The sequence below is a fragment of the Lepidochelys olivacea genome (assembly GCF_965140295.1).
Source record: "Lepidochelys olivacea isolate rLepOli2 genome assembly, chromosome: 6".
Lineage (NCBI taxonomy): Eukaryota > Metazoa > Chordata > Testudines > Cheloniidae > Lepidochelys > Lepidochelys olivacea.
Window position 1 is genome coordinate 108,189,361 of NC_140416.1, and position 18,008 is coordinate 108,207,368.

Here is an 18,008-nt window from a genome sequence, read left to right on the forward strand (position 1 = left end):
TCCCTGTGACTTACAGTATATTTTTCTTATTTTCCATACTGCACTTTAAAAGAATTGCAATTGCCCTGATATGTGCTGTATCATTTAAAAACGGTTGAGCAATTCTGTATCTTTTTTTTTTTTAGTGGTAAGAAAATAAATGCTTCCGTGCAATTTTTTTTCAGTCTTAGGACATAATTGCTTATCACTATTGTCTTTTTGCACTTCCTGCTTTGTAAACTTCTTCCTATACATAATAAATGAGTTGAATCACTGGAAATCCCAGGACAGTGCCAAGTTACCAGAATAGCTAACCACATATCACATGTCAGTGATTTTATTGTCAAGAGGTGTAATAAAATGGATTGTGACTTACTTTAACTGGAAGGAGAGGACCCTAACTCATGGCACTGAATGCGTTAGGGCAGAGAAGGAACTTCTGCTGAAGAATATAGGTGAAATCCTGGCCTCATTGAAGCCAATGAAAGTTTAGCCACTGAGTTCAGAGAGGCCAGAATTTCATCCTTTGTACTTAACTGGATTTGAATGGAAGGAAATAAAAAGTTAACTGCTCCCATTCAGGATGATTCTTTGATGACACAGAACACCTAAGTGGTGTACAAACTGAAAACCTTCAGGCTTGCTGTATATAGTCCCTTCCAAAGCATTTGCTAAATGATCACCTCAGTAAGTGAATATTGCTGTTGACAAAAAGTAAAGAGATTAAACAAATTTAAATCAAAAGTTTGGTAGTAGGGAATCTGAATTTCATGATCTGAGTCTTTCTTTGTAGTGGGACAAACTAGAAGCCTGAATCAGAATACCCTGGAATTTTTGGATGCTGGGAATCGTGACTCAATTCAAATTTTGTAGCTTCTCTAATAAATCCTGCTATGTATGCTTAAATACAAAAGCCGTGTCATGTGATCTAAATGTGGAGATAACTAATCCAATCTTGTAAGGAATGAGAAATGTTTTCGTTTCTTATTTGGGAGCGTGAATTGGGTTCCCAGAATAGAATTCTGAAATAATAAAATAATACCTTAATTTATTAAATGCTTTTGCAAGACAGCAAAATGGCGTGCACTGTAGCATTGAAATATGACGAGTAAGTGAAGAAAATTCATGATTCTTGATTTCAGGTACGGTGCGTAAAATACTGATAATAGTTTTGTTTCTTTTTGTGCTCCCTTATTTTAAAATTGATATACTCAAATTCAAAAGGCACAAGCCAAATGAAATTTGAATCCTGTATATTTATTTATCTCCGTTCATGCATGAGTTACTTTCAGATTACATTTGGTGTAATGAGAGGTTTGTCTGACTAAGGACTGCAGGATATGGCCCTGTAAACTGCATGGGAAATCTCAGTACAAGACAGGGCATATCTGTAACTTACATAAAAATGGAAATATAATACCAGCAGCACAAGTGCAACAGGCTTGTGATCAGGGAGTATGGAGAGGAAATAATGAAAGAAAGGGAATGGAAATGTCACTATTAAGTAAAGAACTCTGATTCATTAAGGAAAAGTTGGATGCACAAATTAGAGTAGCTACCCAGAAGGTCTGATTTATGTGGAAGGCAAACTTTCACATGGTTAAAGTGTTCTTGAAAACTATCGCCGGTACACTGGGCATGCTTTCCTTCAGTGACTGGCAGTTTTCTCGCTCTGTAATGTAAGGAGAAAAAATCCGCTTCATGCCTTATTTCTACTAGGCCTTCTTGTGTCCTTGTAGAAATGTGGTACATGATCTCGTTCCAACATGCATACCTTTTGGGTGGGATCTTGTCCCCTTAAGATTTCAGTGCTGTTGAGCACTGTTAATTTGTATGGGTCTTCAGCGACTGTTCCATTTTGTGGGAATGGAAATCATTTTTTCTTATCTTGCCTTGTAAAGATCTAGTTCTTGACTCTGGGCCTGGCAGTGAAGTGACATCAGCGGAAAATACTGAAACAAGGTTTTAAAACAGCAGAAGTGGTGGGGCACCAAGAGTCATGGCCACCTTATGGTTTAAGTCAAGGGTGTCTGAACCTGAGAAGCACTAGAGGTTGTCTTGGGGTTTTTTAGTTTTATTGTTTGAATGCGGTGTAAAATAATTAGTCTGAAAGAGGAACTTCCACATTTATTTAATTGGATCAAAAATGGTGTTTTGTATTGTCTGTCTGTCAGAAGCAATGCTGAGATGTAATGAGTCCAACATTGTCTAGATGTCAGATACTTTGTTGTACTGTTGAATAACATATAGATAATATATGCAGTGTAATTGTAGCCATGTTGGTCCCAGGAATTTACCTCACCCACCTTGACTGTCTCCTATAGCTCATGCATACTTCTTGACAGAAGGAAATTGTGTAAAAGTGTAACACATGCAAGCAACAAAACGAGTGATGAATAGATTGCTTACACTCTTTTATACGCTCCTTGTGGCTCCTGATAGATGTTCCACACAGTATTCCAATAACATGGCTGATGGCTTAAAATGAAAACCAGTCACAAACAAATATTATTTATGAAAAGGTGTGCCCATACAGAAAAAGAATATCATCACTAACACTCTGTGCATCCTCTTTGTCTCTTTGGGTGCTAGTAGACTCTTTTGGGTTTGCTCTGGACTGAACAGATTCTATCTACAGTAATATTAGTTAAGCTGCTTTGACCACCTTTCTTTAGTACACAGCCATCCATTGCCACACAATTACCATAGTTAGTGAGCTCATTTAAATTAGAACTTAGATTGAGAGAGTAGAATTTACTAATCTTCCTCCTTCCTACATAGGCCTTTTCAGTGCTACTTTTCTTTGGCATTTCTCTTTAAGCAATATTAGCATTGCCAACCCCAATCTGGAACTAAATAGGTTGCTTCCTCTGTATGTCTAACCACCTCCATGTCGAGGAGTGAGGCGAAAGCCTGGACGCTGACCTATTAAATAGTGACCCACATAAACAGTTGTGTTTAGAAGTAAGATTTATTGCTGCTTTTGCATATCGCCTTTTCTCATTTATTAGGCCAGGTTGTATCAGTACAACACTGTGGGAGTGGGGAAAAAATTATTAGAAACTTCCGATTTTCCTGGTAGTATTTTAGCCATAGAGAGAGATTTTGCTAGGATCTCTCTTCTGAGCTTAAGGGGAAATCTCTAGGACAGTTTTAAAAAATGAAGTTGTAGGTATTTTTCACAAGTTTTGGCAGGAGTAATTGTAGAATTTTTTCCAGGTGGCCATGCTCCAGAATGAAAGTTTGGAAAAGAACAAGAGTATACAAACTTTACATAATCAGATTTGTAGCTTTGAAATAGAAATTGAAAGACAGAAGGAAATGCTGCGGAATAATGAATCTAAAATACTTCATTTACAGGTAAGAATTTTAGACTCTCCCCATTAAAACAACAATTACAGTAGCTTCTGTTCTGTGCCTTTACGCTTGCAAAGTGAGGTGTTCTAATTAAAAAAAAAAAGTTTCACTCAAAAGGAGGCATTTACAATATTATAAAATAAAGTTTTGAAATATACCTTTTTTCCTGCTCAGTAGCTGGTTTTTCATATGTAAATCTCTTGATGGGTTTTAAAAGTTTTCACTAAAACGTTAAATTGACTACTCCACTTCAAAAAAACTGTATTGCATGAAAAGCCTAATTTTTAAAAAGAATAGTTTAAAGCTAAATAACACTTGGTCAGAGAAGCAATTGTAATCCTAAGAATTTAATTACTTTTTGCTGGTATGTAAATCAAAAATCTGCTTAACAGACCATTGCCAAACTTGAAGCAAGGCCAGTTAAATCCCTTTAAACTGTCCTGTGCTCACTCTGTATTTCCTTTCTCCTTACTGGTACTTAAGAAGATACTCATCATGGGTGAAATTCACCCCTATACAGTCAGCGCAAGTCTGTGCACTGCGTTTGAGTAGATGTTTTTCTCTCATATATCTTGTGACTTCGTCCATGATTCTTTCAGAGAAAATAGTACCTTTTTCACCCCCAAGGATCCCTTTATAAGCTATTGTATAAAGGCACTGTTGCAAACAACATTCTGACACATCCATCTCTAGAGTGGAACATAGCAGCTTTAACTGCACACTGCAGTAGTATATATCAGTTTTCAAAAGAATGTAGATAAGTGTCATATCCAGTTGATGTTCCAAGAGAAATGTAGGTATTGTAGGCAGAATGTAAATACCCAAACAAGAATATCACGGGGGTTCAGTTTTATGTCTCTTCCAAAAGTTGGCATGTCCAACAGGACAGTGTCCCTAAACCACTATGCTGGGGACATTGCTTCAGTACCATCTAGAAGTCCCGTCTATTTGAAACATCAGCACTACCTCCCACAACACCTGTATCTTGGCCTCTCCTGTTCAAGTAGTGATGCTGCCTGTCTCTGCTTAGGTGGTGGCCAAAGATATGGTGACATGCTTGCAATATTGCATTCCAACACTGTGGAAGTAATTCAGGGTAGTGGCATACTTTTTCTGTATTTTTCCTATCTTGGTATTTCCTGGTGCATTGGAAAATTATTATTGTATTTCTTTGTATTGTGTCTACGGACCCCAGTCAGAGATCAGGACCCCATTGTGCAAAGTGCTGTAAAAACATATAACAAAAATACGATGCTTGCCTCCAACAAGCTTGCAATCTAACTCTAGTGCCGTGAATAAATGTGAAGAATCGACTTATTGGTGTGCTTTAAATGTATGTGTGCCTCTGTATTCACTGCTGCATGACTGTAGCACAGTGGTTCTCAAACGGGAGTCGGGACCCCTCAGAGGGTCATGAGATTATTACATGGGGGGGGTTGTGCGCTGTCAGCCTCCACCCCAAGCCCCGCTTCACCTTCAGCATTTATAATCATGCTAAATATAAAAAAAGTGTTTTTAATTTATGGGGGGGGGGTTGCATTCAGAGGCTTGTTCTGTGAAAGGGGTCACCAATACAAAAGTTTGAGAACCACTGCTCTAGCTTGAGGTAGGTTATCTTGAAAGTGAAAGTCTTTTTACATGCAGTTCTCTCTTAATGGGTAAGGATGGGAAAGGAAATATAGGAAAAGGTATAGCAATGTTTAATGAGGTCTTGGCAACTTATTGTAATTTTTCAAACTTGCTCAAGCCATGGCACTGGTCTGGTTCTGTTTAGAAGGGGTTTGTGTTTTAAAGAAATCCATTTTAATCCAAATCAAATAGATGGCTCTTTGGAGGTAGAGGGAGATTGAAGAGTTCCCCTCCCTCCCCCCCACACCTCGCTTTACTTGTCCTATCGCCTTCATTATTCCAAGTCAAATAGTGGCTTAATGTTACTTCAGTCTGATTTCTCCCACGTGCTGAAATCCTGGTCTCCATCAAATCTGCAAGGGCAGTCTATAAATATATCCTAGTTTGATTTCTTATGAATTCTTTGGCCAGTCTCTGTCATCCAATAGGAGCTAAAAGCATTAATTACCTGTTGTGAACTATTCTTCCAGACTGTGTTGAGCAGCCATTGAAGTACCAAAGCCACAAATACTTATAGTGTAGTACTATGCAATCTGTGTTTAGACAGGCATTAATTGTTCAGCATTTGAGTCCTACGTGTACGGATAACTTTCAGTACGATATCAGTATTAGTTGCCATTCAACTTTCCTTAGTATTGGGAACAGCTGTGTTTCATTGATTACAGTTGGTATTGTTGTCTGCTCTGCAAGTCACTTTGGCAACAGCATTCTTAACAGTTCTTCTGAGCATAAAAGCATCAAAAGGCATCTGGGTGCTGGCAGGAATCTCAGCACTTAGGACCTTTTGGTTCAGTCTAATTTTCTCTGTACTGTTCTCCAAGGTAAATTTTAATACTTTCTTTGATTCGGTTTCATCAGCTTGCAAAGGAGTCACAAACTATTTTCTCAGCCACCATTTCATGGAAGCAGCCTGTGTTTTAAATCTCCATGATCAATGGATGGTAATGCTCTAGAAAAGCCAAGTCTTTCTAGATCTTTAAACTACTTCCAGTAGTGTCCATATGGGTGTTCCACTGTAGGTGTGTCTGCGTCCCTGCACCTTTGGTCACAGATTTTAGATAGCAGTGTTTGTTTGGCCCATACATGCACTCTCACTCCCTCGTGTTCTGCCTCAAGGCTAACTCGTGCTGGAGGGGCTAACTGTCCTCGGTTCCTTCTCAACCGCCCATGGTCAGAGACAGAGCACATAGCAGTCCACTTTCTCTTTCCTCAGAGTTTGAGTTCACTTTCCTAGCTCCTACTAGAGTTTCCATTTTTTTTTTCCTTAGCTTTTAGGGTTTCTGTTAGGTTCTCTTCCCCCTCCCGCCCCGCCCCCATTAAAAAAAATAAAATTTCCTTATCCCTGTTTTCCCCCTTTTTCCCCTGTCTGGGAATTGCCCTCAGTAAGGGGCATGCCCAGTTCTCCTGTGTTTAAGCAATGCCTCTCCTGTAGGGAGCAGTACCAGTTACAGATGGACACTATTGCGGCGTTCGGAGCCTCAGAAAGGCTCACATTCCGTAGAAGTGCACCTTCTACCAACAATTGAAGGTTATATCCCAAAAGAACTGGGAATTAAAGTTGAAACCCCTCCTCATGGACGGTGCTCTTAAATTGACATCTGACCCCAGTCCTGAATCTCCTCCATGGTAAAGGTCGTCCCCGGACTCTTCAACTTCTGAGAGAGAGACGAGGAGGAAATCTTCTGACTACCCTCGCAAAGTCTCCAGAAAGAGGGCTGCAAGCCTTCAAACTGAGCTCTTGACCAGCCAGAGGAGATCCATGGCATGATTGGTCACCTCTGCACTGGTGGCACAAACAGCTCTGAAACACGGTACCATAGGTCAGATGGGTCCTTTGGTGCAGACACTGCCTATAAGCCTAAAGACCTGAAGGGCACAGGCTCTGAAGCAGCAGTATTGCCAGTCAAAGGCAAGAGCAAAGACCATACCATCTCTGTGACGATGGTACTAAAGTGGAAAAACCTACGGTGCCAACTACTTTCAAATAACCCCTGCTGGGCCGATCATCTCGCTCAAGATCTCTACCAATTTTCTCTGTACCGGCAAGTCGGCACCAGTGAGTCAACACAGATGAGCCCTGTCAGTACCAATCACACTGCGGTGCCATGGGAGTTTCCTTTTTCTAGTGATGTCATGGTGGCCGAGACTCCAGAGTCCCTGCTGCTTGGTCCCAGGGCCCTGGTAGCAAGCCCATCTTGATCCCTGCAGTCACCACCAGTGATGGGGTGTTCAATTCCAGTCTCCTTGTCTACTCCGCTGCTATACAGCGAGGATTCAGATAGTGACCAAGGTGATATTCTCTCACAGCCTTCACACTGTGGGCCATCTCTGCATCAACCAGGGCACTCCCCATTATACCCTTGTTCTGAGCCTCAATTCTCCTTGTATGGCTGCCCCTGGGAACCACCACCCATGCCCTTTCCATCACCCCAGTGGCCATACTGGGACCCATGGGCAGCCCACAGGCATCCTACTTCTTGGACATTTGGTGTTTCCTACCAAGAATTGATAAGACTGTCTTCTTCAGCTTCTGTATCTAGAGCCCCAGAACCTCAAGAAACTTTTGAGGAGCAAGAGGCCAGGCTAGAGGAGGAGGTTACACCACCAATGAATATCTCCTCCTTCTCCCCAAACGAGGTGGTGATGCCTCCTCCACCATCCATGGTGGATAATTTTAAACTATTTCAAGATCCCACAAAAAGAGTGGTAGACACACTACAGATTCATAGATATTAAGGTCAGAAGGGACCATTATGATCATCTAGTCCGACCTCCTGCACAACGCAGGCCACAGAATCTCACCCGCCCACTTCTGCGATAAACCTCTCACCTATGTCTGAGCTATTGAAGTCCTCAAATCCTGGTTTAAAGACTTCAAGGAGCAGAGAATCCTCCAGCGAGATTCCGCTGGTGGAAGTGAAAGATACCCACTATAAGTTAGTGGATATACTGCACACCTCCTTTTCCTCCTGAAGACTTGCCCTCCCAGTCAATGAGGCACTTCTAGATCCTGCAAAGGTCATTTGCCAAATGCCAACCTCTACCGCACAAACATGTAAAAGGGCTAATAAAAAGTGCTGTGTGTCCTCCAAGGATGCAGAATTCCTTTTTTCACACCCTCCACCTAACTCCATCATTGTGGATATTGTGAATTCCCATGGCCAACAGCATCATACTAAATCCACTCATTATGACAGAGACTGGAAAAGAGTTGATTTATTTGGTAGGAAGGGATACTCCTCAGCAACTTTGCAATTCAGGATTGCAAATTATCAAGCCTTAATGGGGAAGTACAACCACATCAACTATGCTAAGTTTAATACATTTATTGACCATTTGCTGGAAGCACAATGGAAACAGTTTCAAGCAATCATACATGAGGGTCAGTTAGTAACTAGAACAGTGCTCCAGACCACACTAGATGCTGCAGAAACAGCAGTCCGCTTGGTATCGACGGTGGTGGCGATGTGATGGGCGTCGTGATTACGCTCTCAAGACTGCCGAAAGAGGTACAAATGACGGTCAAGGACCTCCCTTTTGTGGGCTCCAAACGTTTTAAAGACTAGACCAATGCCTCACTCCATACTCTTAAGGACTCTAGGCCACACTGCGCTCACTAGGGATCTACACACCAGGACAGAAATAGAAATTCAGTCCTCCATCATCCTATAGATCCCGACCGCCCCAATACCTGCCACCACAGCGTTACTATGAGCCACAGCGATATAGAAGCCTAGGATTCAAAGGCATAAACCATCACCACTCAATCCTTAGCATCTCAGCCCTAGACCTCAAAACACCAGTTTGAATGCCCTGGTTGAGGGCCTTAGAGACCACTCCCCACAACTTCAGCTGCAGCCTACCAAGCTTTCACATCCCTTTTGATGTCACCTCGCTCTTTTCCTCCAACACTGGGAATACTAACTTCCAACAGATGGGTCGTGGAGATCATTTCCAAGGTTACTCTATCCACGTCACCACCCTCCCTCATCATCCCTCTTCAGGGACCTTTTTCACGAGACTGTAAAGAGAGGAAATAGATCACCTACTATGCTTAGGAGTCATAGAACCCATTCCTGTATGCTTCAGAGACAAAGGCTTTTATTTCCAATATTTCCTAATTCCCAAGAGAAAAGGAGGTTGGAGAGCCATACTAGATCTAAGAACACTAAACTAGTTACCTAAAGGCACAAAAATTCAAGATGGTCACACTTGCAGTAATTATTCCATCTCTAGAGCAGGAAGACTGGTTCTTGACCCTCGACCTCTAGGACATCTACTTCCATATATTGATCCAGCCATCCATAGACGATTCCTCAGGTTTACCCTTGGTCAGGACCATTACCAGTACAGAGTACTTCCCTTCGGCCTCTCATCCACACCTAGAGTATTCTCCAAGGTCCTTTCTGTAGTAGCGGTTCATCTATGCACCGTGGGGATCGTGATTTACCCTTACTTGGACAACTGTCCCCTCAGAGCCCGCTCCTTCAGCGTCCTATGGGCCACCTATAGGATCGTGGATATATTCACACAATTGGGTTTGCAAATCTATGCAAAAGATTGATCTTGATTCCAGTACAGCGGTTGGCGTTTGTAGGGACCAATCTTGATGCAGTACAAGCGAGAGCATTCCTCCTGTGACACAGATTTCACACCCTAACCACTCTCATAGAGACAGTTCAAGCCAGCCCACAAATGCAACATTGCTTTTGACAATGGACACATCCATAATAGATAGCCCATCTGAACAACCACAAGCTTCAGGGCAAATGGTCCCCCATTGAATGGACTCTCCATATCAACCTCTTAGAACTAAGAGCGGTCAGAAATGCTCATGCACACTTTCTTCCACTGATAAAGGACACTTACATGAAAATCATGACAGACAACATAGCGTGCATGTTTTATATATATAAATCAACAAGGGGGCACCAGATCATCCTCCCTGTTTATGGAAACACTAAAGCTATGAAATTGGTGGATTTATCACAATATTTTCATTTCAGCCACTTACCTGTCAGGAGTACAAAATATAACAGCAGATAGTCTCAGCTGCAAGTTCTCACGTGACCACAAGTGGGAAATGAACCCAACAGTACTCCACTGCATATTTCATCACTAGGGAACCCCAACAGTTGACCTGATTGCCACTTACCTGAACAGGAAATTCCCACTCTATTGCTCCAAGCCCGGTCTCGGAAAACACTCCTTAGGAGACGCTCTTCTTCTCCCATGGCTCAGAGACCTTCTATACACTTTTCTTCCATTTCCTCTGATGCTGAAAATCTTGTTTAAAAAATAGAGAGTAAAAGCAAAAGTTATACTGATTGCTCCCACCTGGCTGAGACAGATGTGGTACCAATACCTGGCACAGCTAACAATATGTCCACCAATCCCTCTTCAGCCCACTCCTTACCTCCTCTCACAGAATGATGGACAAATCCTCCGTCCCAGCCTACGGTTTCTGTGGCTCAAGTCTTGGCTTCATCATGATTCCAACACACACACAATTGCTGCTCTAAAAAGGTGCAAGAAGTGTTATTACGCGGGAGAAAGTCAGCTACCTGCCGCACTTACCTACAAAAATGGGGGAAAATTCCAGGTTTGGTGTAATTCCAAACAAATCATCCCAGTATCTTCCTCCCTCCCCTTTGTGCTGGACTACATACTAGGCCTCAAGAGGATGGGGCTATCTCTAAGCTACCTCAAGACAGAGACAGACTAGACCCGCCACCAGCCTGCCGCCAACATATAGATGGATCCTTCATTTTCGCCCATCCAGTGACAGAGATTTCTCAATGGCATAGGAAACCTATTCCCATAAACCAGGCACCCCACATGGGACCTAAATCAAAATCTAAAGAGCCTAACTAGACAGCCCTTTGAACCTGTGATCATTTGTTCTCCTCCGCATCTATCAATTAAGACAGCGTTCCTGGTAACCGTCACAGAGAACAGTGCAAATAGCGGCATTAATGGCATACCGCCACGTCACAATTTTCTTTAAAGATAACTAGAGCCCTGGAAGTCTGTGGATATCTGCATCCGCGGATGTGGATATCCGCAGACCGTGTTTGCGGATCATGGATTGGATGCACATAAAAATTTTGTTTCCGTGCAGGGTTCTAAAGACAATGTCAAGCTGAGGCCGCACCCAAAGTTCCTCCCCAAGTTTACCTCCTCTTTCCACGTGAACCAGTTCATTCACCTTCCCACATTTTACCCAAAGCCTCACCGTGACAACAGGTAGGCTCTCCTGTATACGCGTGATATTAGAAGAGCCTTGGCCTTTTATTTGGACAGGACAAAGGCCTTCAAGAAATCTATTGAGCTCTTCCTCTCAATTGTGGACAGGTCAAAAGGTGCAGTGATATCACTGAGACTTTCCAAATGGGTCTCATACTGTATTAATTCTTGCTATCGTGCTTGTAATTCGATACCTCCATCCGGAATCCATACACATTCTGTGAGATCGGTTTTCACCTCTATCACCTTCCTTAAGAATGTTCCCATCCCAGAAATCTGCCAGGCAGTGACTTGGGCATTTCCTCCATACTGTGGCAGAACAATATGCAATTACTAGAGACTTAGCTTCCAATGCTATCTTCGGCTCCACAGTATTGTTATCTATAACAGTCTCGACTCCAAAACCGCAGCCTTCCATCGGGAATACTGCTCGGGATTCACCTACAGTGGAGCACCCATCGGGACACTTCTTGAAGAAGAAGAAGAATTTATTCACTTTGAGCAGTAACGATGGATCCTAGTTGTTCAGTACACAGGCACTACTTTATTGATTTACACCTTTCTTCTATGAGGGAATTGCTGTAGTATCTTTTAGCATAGTATGGTAGAACTGAGAAGGAAAAGAAGAATTACCATGAAGGAACCAATTATTGCTCCTTGATATGATTGACTGGCAGCTTAAATTCAGAACTTTGCTAGACACTAAAAATCATGGTCTTAATACAGACGCTGGATTTATGGCTTATTACAACAGTCCGTAACCCACTAATCCCACTTTTTGTCCTGTAATTACCGGGGTGTTAACACGCCATTTCACCTTGAATGGTCCCTCAGAATATGTGCTAATTACTTATGCTAAACAATATGTTGGACCTTGTAGTTAGCTGTGACACTCTCAGTAAGGAGGGTTCCCAGACCAGAGGAAGAGCTCTGTGTAGCTTGAAAGCTTCTCTCTCTTGCCAACCGAAGTTGGTCCAATAAAAGATATTACCTCACCCACCTTGTCTGACTGAAAACATGTCTCTTTCCTCCTTCATGAAATCTGTTAAGATCCTTTTGGAGTCCTACTGTTTGAGTTCTGAAGGATGCTTAGTTTTAGTAGCCAGGACTGGTCCAGAAATAATGTGTAAGATTTTTATAAATGGATAAAATATCTATAACAAATGATCTACCTACAGAAAATTAAAAATCATCAACTTCAGTATTTAGAAAAGGCATGTGTGGCTTAATGAAGGCATAGAGCTGTGTGTGCTAATAATTTGGAGAAGTTAGTGGTTGAAATAGAAAGTCATATATAGAAAATTCATATCTGCTTGAAAATTTTTGAGTACAATGTGAGACATCTGCATGCTGACTAATGACATAATTAGAGAAAATACAATTCTCCACTGCTGCATTAAATTCAGGTTTAGTTTGTCAGTATTCCAAGTGTGAAAATCCTCTGCCTGTCTGCAGGGGGAGAGGCAAAAGATACCAGAGCCTCCTTTTCAATAGATTACAGACCTATTTCCATGTACTGTATTTGGAATTATCCTGAACAATTGTGAGGGATAAAATATAACACACTCTGGCAATAAACAAAACTCTCTTTGTAAACTTGGATGCATTGTGGTCAAGAATAGCATATTAAATATGGCTTGGTAGAGAAAAAGTTGTTCCCAAAAAAGCAATAGTTGGATCATTTTCTCCCATATTGGCACCATTGTTCCCAGGAAAAACCTTGCCTATACTTTTTTCTGTATTTTTCCCATAGTGGCACTTCCTGGTTCATCTGAAAATTATTTTTCTTTGTATTGTGCCTATTGGTGCCAGTCAGAGATCAGGGCCCCATTGTGTGAGGCACTGTACAACATACAACAAAAAGATGGCCGCTGCCCCAGTGAGCTTGCAGTCTAACTCTAGTGCCATGAATACAAGTCAAGAGTCAACTTATGGGTATACTTTAAATTTGTGTGTGCTTCTGAATCTGTGAACTCCTGGTCTGTTTGTTGATATCCTCTTATACAATTGGGTTAGGTCATCTCATGGTGTGCTCCCTTTTAGAGATACATCTCAAGGCTGTTCTCTGTTTTATTCCCCTCTGTGGTCTTTTGCCCCAGAACAGAGGGTGAAATAATTTTTTTTGTATTTGTAGTTTATGATTAGTATCACTACGCACAGTAACATTAATCTATTTGATGGGAGCACAGATCCACACATTTGATTTAGTACAGAGCTTTGCTTCACATAGTCATCATTTCAAGATTCATACATGCTTATTTTGAAGCATCAGTGTAAAAAAAAAAAAGTTACGGTTATTCTTGAAACGTACTACATAGCTTAGTATTTCTTAGCTATAGCAGGATAAAACACACCTATAGAATATAATAATTCTACTAGCTGACTGTCAAATTCGAAGCATTCATTTAATCATTACAGATTTCCAGTATGTATTGAAACTGAGTGGTTAAAATAAACTTCCAAAAGGGGAAGTGAATGAAGTGTGGGACATTAAGGTTATCACCACAAAGAACATTGAATGCTTGGTTATCTGCCCAGAAGGTAGACACAAAATAAACTGAACTTGTCTTTATATTTAAAGTGCAAAAAAAAAAAAAAGTAGAAGTGAAACGTTTTGAAATTTGCTGGGGATGTTTAATAAACTCTCATAGATTATATGAAACCGTCAAGTCAGATCTGGAATTTAACTGTAGCTGGTAGCCAAAGCAGTTTCTTGTTTCAAATACTTTCAGTATCATTTGAACTCTATAATTGAATACATGGTTCTGGCTAAAATTCCTGCTGTTCTAAATTAGCCGTGACAGTATAAAACATTCCATATTTTTTGTATTAGATTTGAAGCAATCTGGTGGGTGTGCTCTTCTTTCCTTGCTTAATTTTTTTATTAAAATAGAGTATTGAGAAATGAGATGAGTGTGCCTGCTTCAGAGATGAGAAGATTTTCTGCACTTCTCTTGAACAAAAACCTCATGGCTTTTTAAAATTATGAATAACTGTACAAAATCTGAACCAAGGAGCACCTTCAGGATTCATGGCCTGTTTAAATTTAGGAGCAAAGGGTGCTTGAGTGACCAGAAGCATGAGTTTTACTGACTTTTGGCTCTTAAATCACTTAGATGCTTTTGAAAATCCCACCCAAATTAAACTCAACAATGAATAAAATCTTCATTATAAGACCTTATATTGAAACAAGCTTCTGTAATCAAAGACCAAAATACTAATTTTCTAACTTTTTCCTAAATCTTATTTTTACTGGAGATCCTGACAGTGCTCTAAAAATAATAATAGCACATCCAGAGGACTTTCTCATTTCAAAGTGCTGTTCAGACATTCATTTGTCACAACACCCTGGTGAATTAGTTATCTCTGTTCACGCTTGGTGGAAACTGAGAGGTTGTCTCATAACCAAAGCTACCCAGAAGATCAGTGGGGCAGAGCCAGTAGTAAAACTGTTCCTATTTTAGTCCCGTCCTTGTTTCTCTAGATTATGCTACCACTAAGGTTCATTTAAGTGATGTGAGTTTATTTTAAATGTTTTTTGTCACAGACCATAATCGTTGTATAACCTTCATTATTTCCAGCTTTTCCTGGTAGTTGTGTTTTCTTTTAACTAAATTTTACTGTTTCATAAAGCGAGTGATAGACAATCAAGCAGAGAAATTGAAAGAACTGGATAAAGAGATCCGCCCCTTCCGACAGAATTGGGAGGAGGCGGACATCATGAAGAGCAGTGTGGAGTCCCTCCAGAATAGAGTGAGTGAACTGGAAAGCGTTGATAAAACTGCAGGACAAGGAGCTCGAAATACAGGTGAGTGTAAGCACAATGAAGTAAAGTATTGCCCAGCAGCTACTGTAAAAAAGCCAAATGAGCTATTTTGAATGTAACTCCCTTTGTGATTTTCCTTTGAAAACATTGGTAACGCTGATCCTTCAGTTTCTTGAAAAGGAAATTAGGTGTGTAATCTTTTTGTTAATGACATGACACTTTCCCTCCTAGCTATACCTTAGACTTCTTTCCTATCTTACTTTGTTCTCTTGAACATAGTATTGATTACACTGAAAGTTAATTGCAAATATTTCCTTAGCTGGTCTTAGAAAGCTAATAGATTCCAGTAGCTTCTTAATAAAATATTTTCAGTGTATTGACAAGTCTTTCTGGGGTAATATTGTCCCAGTGAACAGATCAGTTATTTTTATTCACTTGAAAATATGCTTCCAGATGTCAGTGTACAGTCTTTTATGTCTAGTACAGAGGAATGTTTGATGTAAAGAAAACAGTGAGATCTATTTGAATAATAAGGTCATTGCCTCACACATTGAACAAGGTGATGAAAACCACAAGTTAGCAGTACAGTGTAGACCATTCTTAAGGGTTCAGGCAATATTGTTTGGTTTAAACACAAATTACTATGTAAAGATAATTTTAGCAAAAAAACTCCCTCATGTAAGTACCTCTACTAATCCATACTACCTATTTTTGTTATCGTTGCCAGAGAGTAAAATACAAAGGAATAGTGATGACTATTATGTTCCATGAGAGGGGAAGAAAGGACACATTAAAAAATGAACAAACAACAAAACCTTGGGGAGGAGGGAGTACTTAGTACCATGTAATGCAGAAAACTGTTTATCCATAATAGGACATAGCTTGAATTTTCAGCTTTTACTCATAATACATTTGCTGCTGATCCCTGATGAAGGATCAGGCAAAGATGAAGATTCTGAAACAACCCAAGGTTCTTCTACATTTAAATGGAATCACATGAGTTCAGTCATCATTTTCAAAGGTTTCCACAGTGATAAATCTACAGTTAATATTATTAGACGCTTGGTAAACGGCTGATTAGGCAAAAATGTCAGATTTTGTTTTTTAGCTTTGGCTGTATCGCATTGTGATTTGAACAATATTTATGCTGGATGTTTTGAGTGCTTGACATTTCTATCAAGTGTAGTGCAGTTCCCAACTTCCTCTATAATACAGTAAAATATCAGCTTTATAAAAGAGCCAATTAATATCACTGCTTGCTGGCAGTGGAAATTATTGTATGTGGCTAAATGTCAGTTGATTCTTAACTTTATACTGTTTTACCCTATACTATTATAGTATTGTGAGACTTATTTATTTTGTGCTATTGATTATTAATTCTCTATATTTTTTTTTAAAAAGTTAAATTATTCTTTTCTTCTCACAAACCCCCTCTCCATTTTCTACTAGCCGTACTAGAGACGCAGCTAAGTAGACACGATCAAATGCTGAGTGTTCATGATATTCGGTTGGCTGACATGGACCTCCGATTCCAAGTGTTAGAAACGGCCAGTTACAATGGAGTATTAATTTGGAAAATTCGAGATTATAAACGTCGGAAACAAGAGGCTGTCATGGGGAAGACTCTGTCCTTATACAGCCAGCCTTTTTATACTGGATACTTTGGCTATAAGATGTGTGCCAGAGTTTACCTTAATGGAGATGGCATGGGAAAAGGGACGCACTTGTCATTGTTTTTCGTCATAATGCGTGGAGAATATGATGCCTTACTTCCTTGGCCATTTAAACAGAAAGTGACTCTGATGCTAATGGATCAGGGACCTTCTCGACGTCACTTAGGAGATGCTTTCAAGCCAGACCCAAACAGCAGTAGTTTCAAGAAGCCTACTGGAGAAATGAACATTGCATCTGGCTGCCCAGTCTTTGTGGCTCAAACAGTTCTAGAAAATGGAACGTATATTAAAGATGATACTATTTTTATTAAAGTCATAGTGGATACTTCGGATCTACCAGACCCCTGACACACAAATGGGGAGGCAGATTAAACAGAAGACAACTCCATTTGGGGGTTTTCTATCAGTTTGTCTTCAATCAGAGGTCCTAAAGCACAAAGGACCACCTTGTGGAACAGAAGGAAGAGTTTGAAGGCATAACTTCTTAGGGTCCAATGGCGAAAGTAGCAACACATTAAGAAATCATACCATGGTATATTTTCTAATAGAACTCATAACACTTAAACTCTGAAGAATTATTAATCCCTCATGAGGATAATTATTACAGTCGGAGAGGCTTTTTTATTTAACTTATTCATCTAGTCAATTGGAGGTGAAAAGACATGTAAAGTATGTGCTGAATAAATTACCTGACTTTTCTTCATTTAGACTAGAATACAAAAAAGTTCACATGTGGATTAGCTGGAAACTGTCAGCATGTTAAGTAAAAGAAGAAATGATGAAGTAATGTTGCAACTATGATATAATTACTTTGAAAAACTAAGTGCAATCGTGTCTGAAATACAGTATATTGTCTTTTTAAGGCCTCATCTGGTCTCTGTTTTAATAATTACTTTGTCAGAAGACCTTGGAAAATATCCAGGTCTTCTTGAAAGTATCTAAATCAGAATCATATTTTTATTTAAAGTTATATTAATAATTGTTACAGAAAACATTTTATTTTAAAGCAGTTGATAGACTGATATTTCTTGGAAGAAAAATAGAAGATATCAAACACTGGTTATCACTTGTGATAAAAAAAGAAATTATTCAACTATTGATGTTATTTCTCTTTAGAAATGTAAACCTACAATATATGTCGTAGTTAATGACACTATTTCAAAATTAAGGAAAAATCACTCATGGATGCTGTGCATCATTATCAGATTTATAATTGTTTTCACCCTAAAATAGGGCATTTGTTGAACTTTGGAGTTCTAAACGGAATCCTGTACGCTTTTAAAGTTCTGCCTCATGCTTTCCAATCAAGCTATATATATTGCTGACAGCATAAATGTGCAACACCTAATATTTTCAGT

General features: G+C 40.0%; 1 protein-coding gene across 1 annotated transcript in view; it reads left to right on the top strand.

The window, feature by feature from the left end:
* TRAF3 (TNF receptor associated factor 3) overlaps nucleotides 1–17,507 on the top strand; it is an 81,017-nt gene extending 63,510 nt beyond the window's left edge. Inside the window, exons 9-11 of the mRNA XM_084630182.1 lie at nucleotides 3,199–3,339; nucleotides 14,845–15,019; nucleotides 16,427–17,507. Coding sequence (XP_084486308.1) covers nucleotides 3,199–3,339; nucleotides 14,845–15,019; nucleotides 16,427–16,998 — 888 coding nt within the window. The 3' untranslated portion in view covers nucleotides 16,999–17,507. The remainder of the gene's footprint in view (nucleotides 1–3,198; nucleotides 3,340–14,844; nucleotides 15,020–16,426) is intronic.
* Nucleotides 17,508–18,008: the final 501 nt, after the last annotated feature.